Genomic DNA, 4294 nt, shown 5'->3' with positions numbered 1-4294 from the left:
CAATTCTCCTGCTTCAGCCTCCAGAGTAGCTGGGACTACAGGCATGCACCCCCATACCTGGCTAATTTTTGTATTTTTAGTAGAGATGGGGTTTCACTATGTTGCCAGGTTGGTCTTGAACTCCTGACCTCATGTGATCCACCGGCCTTGGCCTCCCAAAGTGCTGTGATTACAGGAGTGAGCCACCGCAGCTGGCAGAGAAAAGCCTTGGATGACTCACCAAGGCTGGTGGATTTGGTCCCAGGAGAGGGACGCAGCGCAAGGCAAGGAACTGCCTATGTTGGGGCATCAGGACACCCGCGTGGCATGATAGGTTGTGTCACCTGGTTACCTCCAAGAAAGGTGACAGGCTACACGTGGGGAGACAGCTTTTGAGTTTATTTGGCTTCTGGCTTCATTGGATCCCTGGCTGGGGCAGCAGGAAGGCACCCAGAGAGCCCTGGCCCCAGATGACCCCCAGGGCAGGAGGTCCATGCTCTAAGCCCTAGGGCAGGGGCCGCAGTAGCAGGACTTGGTCAAAAGTGCTGGTGACAGCTGAGGCCGGCCCCTCTTCCCTGCACCTCCCCTCCTCCCTGCATCACCCCTGCGGGCAATTCCCTGAGACAGGCTCTGGTCCTCCCAACCAGCTGGGTACAGTGTCGGGCCCCCGTAGGGCAGGTGAGCTGGGAGGTTTCAGGTATGGGGGCGCAGGCCCCCCATCCAGTGTGAAGGCTTCCTGTGCAGTGTAGTGTTCCTGACCCCCAAAGCGGGGGTGGGGTCCCTGGGGAAACTGAGGCAGCTGCAGAGGCTGGCCCAGCTCCTGTTCCAGTGTATGCTGTGACTCCTCTAGGGCAGCTGGAGCTCGGGGGAGTGGCCTGGCCCACTCAAGGCCCCGCCTCCGGCACCCAAGGGGCCTGGGCACCCATGTCTTTGGTCTGTGCCCTGCAGTCCTGGGGGCCTCCCCGGAAGGGGTTGGCAGGTGTGGAGTCCCAGAAGGGGTCCGAGTCTGGGAACAAGGTCCAGGGTGCCCGGCGGGGTGCAGGCTGTGGTGAAGGCAGGGGAGAAGGCCGTGGCCCAGCCGACACAAAGCTCCAGGGATCAATGCGGCTGCGAAGGGGTGAGGGCCGAGGTCGGCTGATGAGGCCCAGGGGTGGTGAACGTGGGGTGCCTGGGGTGCCAGGAGCAGAGCGTGATGTCCCCGGTGGGGGTGAGACAGTGCCTCCTGTGAGATATAGGAGGGGCACAAGGTCAGGCAACCACCAACTCCTGAGGTCCCCAAGATACACTGCCCTGCTCTGGGCCTCAGTTTCCCCATCTGCACAGTGAGCTACTAGACTCAACTACGGCCCTTCCTGCTCTGCGGTGCCTCTGTTTTTTCCTGATGGTTAGGAGGGAGGCCTCTGGAGCAGGCCGGCCTGGATGTGGATCCCGGCCCTGCCACTTACCAGCTGTGGGAGCTCTGGGTCCCTTCATCTCTGTGCCTTAAATTTCCTCATCTAAAAACGGGCATCTAAGAGCACTTAGTTCTGTGGTTGTTATGACTGAATGAGACCATCTCGGGAAAGCCTTGTAAAGAGTACTTGACACAAGTAAAGAACCAGGAGTTTGCTACTATTATGACTACATACATGCTCTGTCGCCCAGGCTGGAGTGCAGTGTCATGATCATGGCTCACTGCAGCCTCAACCTTTCAAGGCTCACGTGATCCTCCCAAAGTGCTGGGATCACAGGCCTGCACCACTGCCTGGCCTTGATTACTTCTGTTATTTCACAGCAGGCATCGCCCCCACCTGCCTGGACCACCTGATAGCTGAATTTAGAACTCTGCTCCCTACATGGTCTTCAGTATCCCAAGCACCTGGTTCAGGGTCCAGTAGATGACTGTGGTCTTGGCCTTGCCTCCTTGCATGTCCCCAGCCACTCCTCCCTCCCTGGGGACCCCCATCTCCCATCCGCGAAGCAGGCCGGCCTCAGGCCACTCACCGCGGGGCTCCTCCTCACATCGGGGGCTCTTGGCTGACCGCTGGCCTGCAGGGATACCCAGGTCCAGCAACGGGAGTGCAGGAGTGGGCGGGGAGTCGGGCGTCTTGGGCGAGAAGCGGATGAGTGGGGAAGGGGGCGGCTCGGTCGGGCAGGGCGCGGGCATTGGCGTTGGGGGTGTTGTGGGGGGATCCCCGCGCTCACGTGCTTGGCTTCCCGGTGGCTGCAGGTCGCGGCCGAGGCCCAGGGAGGCAAGCAGGGCGGTGCCACGCAGTAGCGCGCGCTGGATCAGCTTGGGCGTCCCAGAGCTGCTACCGCGCTCTGCGGGGAGAGGCCTCTTGGGCTCCTCGGGCTCCAGGCTAGGCCGTAGGGGGTTACCTGCGGGGCGGAGGTGGCACAGGTGAGGGCGTGGCTGATGCGTCTTCCGGATGAGGGCCCAGGACCTCTCCGTGGTCTTGGAACAAGGACTGAGTTCTGCCCTCTACCAGCATCTTCCCTGGTCCCACAGGTCCCACGACCTCCCTACCACGCACCCACACTCCGGCCTTTCATAAGATGGCTGCTGGGAGGGGAGGGCAATGCAGGTGGAGGAAGCGACAGCAAAGCCTGATGGCAGCCAGTGACCCAGACCCCAAAGATGGATGGGCAGTCCCAGTGGAGGCAGGGCTGAGGCCAGGTCACGGTGGGCCTCCGTGGCCTGCCAGGGGCAACCTCCAGGTCCAGGGCCATGGCAGGTCCCTCTGACTGGGACCGGCGCCCTATGCTCTGTGCCCAACCGCTTCCTGGTTTGGCAGCCCTGCCCCTTCTGCCCACCCACCCCCACTCCAGCTGTAGCTTGTAAGATGCACACAGTCAACTCTAACGTACATGGCAGCCTTGAGGAGCACAAATCCCTGTCCCTCTTCTAGAAAGGAGGAAAATGAGGTTCAGAGGGGTCAATACCTTGCCCAAGGTCACAGCTAATTTACAGAGTAGGTATTTGTGCCAGGCCTGAGCTGAATAACATAGGGGCATTATGTTGTCTGATCCTCATGCCCGAGGGTTCCAGGCTTAGAGGTTAACGGCTTGTGCGGAGCTGTACAGCCAGTGAAAGGTGGAGCTGGCTTCACCCCAGGCCAGGGCAGTAGAGCCTTTCCTCTCCACCATTTCCCAACCAGACTCTGCCCTAGATTTCAAGACACTAGTGTCCCACTTTCCAGTCTAGGGTTGGCCTGACTCCATTCTAGATCACTTGGGCAGGGATGGGGAAACTGCTCATTAAGGAGAAGGGCCTCTAGGATGGGCTCTCACAAGTACTGATTTTGTCAGATCCCTCCTTGGCTCTAGAATCTGCTATGGCTCTCCACTTCCACTAGAAGAAAGTCTGGCCTCCTCCCTCTGCGTTTCCCCTCCTACCTGGAGTGCAAAAGCTGGTTGGATGTCGGGAGGAAGAAATACAAGGCTGGGAAAAGTGAGCTTCTACTATGAACCAGGACTTAGCCGACAGTCCCTTCTGTCAGCCACAACCCTTACTCAGACTCTCTGCCTCTTACCTCACCCAACTCCCACCCTGGCCACTGCCACTGAAGGAACAAGGGAATCCTTCTAAAATGCAAACCTGTTAAAGACAGGTCTCTGCTTAAAAACTACCCGTCACTTCCAGCTTCATTCACTCATTCATTCAATCAACATCTACTGACCCATGTGCCTTGGCCCCTGTCCGCAGCCCCAGTCCTGAGACTCCTTGGCTCTCAACTCGTCTCAGAGTTCAGCCAGGTTGCCTTTTCCTTGGGTCTGGTGAGCTGCATGCCTGTGCACACAGTTTGCTCTGGCTGGCTGACCTTTCCCACCTCAGCTTTCAGTGACCTCTTACGTACCATCCAAGACCCACTGGGATGTCACTTCCTCTGTGAAGCCTTCCCAAAATCTCCCTGAACCTGCACAGTTATTGCTCATGTTATGCCTCATACAGGTGCTACTGGACTTGTTTGTGAGTCTGCCTCCTTCATCAGATGAGGTCAGGGCAGTGTTTAGTATGTTGATGCCTGGCTCTTAAAATGCAAATCCCTGGGCCTGGCGTGGTGGCTCACGCCTGTAATCCCAGCACTTAGGGAGGCCTAGGCAGGCGTTTCACGAGGTCAGGAGATCAAGCCCATCCTGGCTGACATGGTGAAACCCCATCTCTACTAAAAATACAAAACAATTAGCCGGGCGTGATGGCCAGCGCCTGTAGTCCCAGCTACTTGGGAGGCTGAGGCAGGAGAATGGCATGAACCCAGGAGAATGGCGGAGCTTGCAGTGAGCCAAAATCGTGCCACTGCACTCCAGCCTGGGTGGCAGAGCGAGACTCCGTCTC

At 58.5% G+C, this 4294-nt stretch overlaps 1 protein-coding gene across 1 annotated transcript in view; it reads right to left on the bottom strand.

The window, feature by feature from the left end:
- Positions 1–357: 357 nt before the first annotated feature.
- The window catches only part of MAP3K11 (mitogen-activated protein kinase kinase kinase 11), an 18047-nt gene continuing 14110 nt past the window's right edge, over positions 358–4294 (bottom strand). The window contains exons 9-10 of the mRNA XM_011942498.1: positions 1963–2337; positions 358–1201 (exon numbers count right to left, since the gene is read on the bottom strand). Coding sequence (XP_011797888.1) covers positions 864–1201; positions 1963–2337 — 713 coding nt within the window. The 3' untranslated portion in view covers positions 358–863. The remainder of the gene's footprint in view (positions 1202–1962; positions 2338–4294) is intronic.

The sequence above is a fragment of the Colobus angolensis genome, unplaced genomic scaffold (assembly GCF_000951035.1).
Source record: "Colobus angolensis palliatus isolate OR3802 unplaced genomic scaffold, Cang.pa_1.0 Scaffold21, whole genome shotgun sequence".
Taxonomy (NCBI): domain Eukaryota; kingdom Metazoa; phylum Chordata; class Mammalia; order Primates; family Cercopithecidae; genus Colobus; species Colobus angolensis.
Note: the sequence above shows the minus strand (reverse complement) of the source record. Positions and strands in the feature narration are given on the sequence as shown.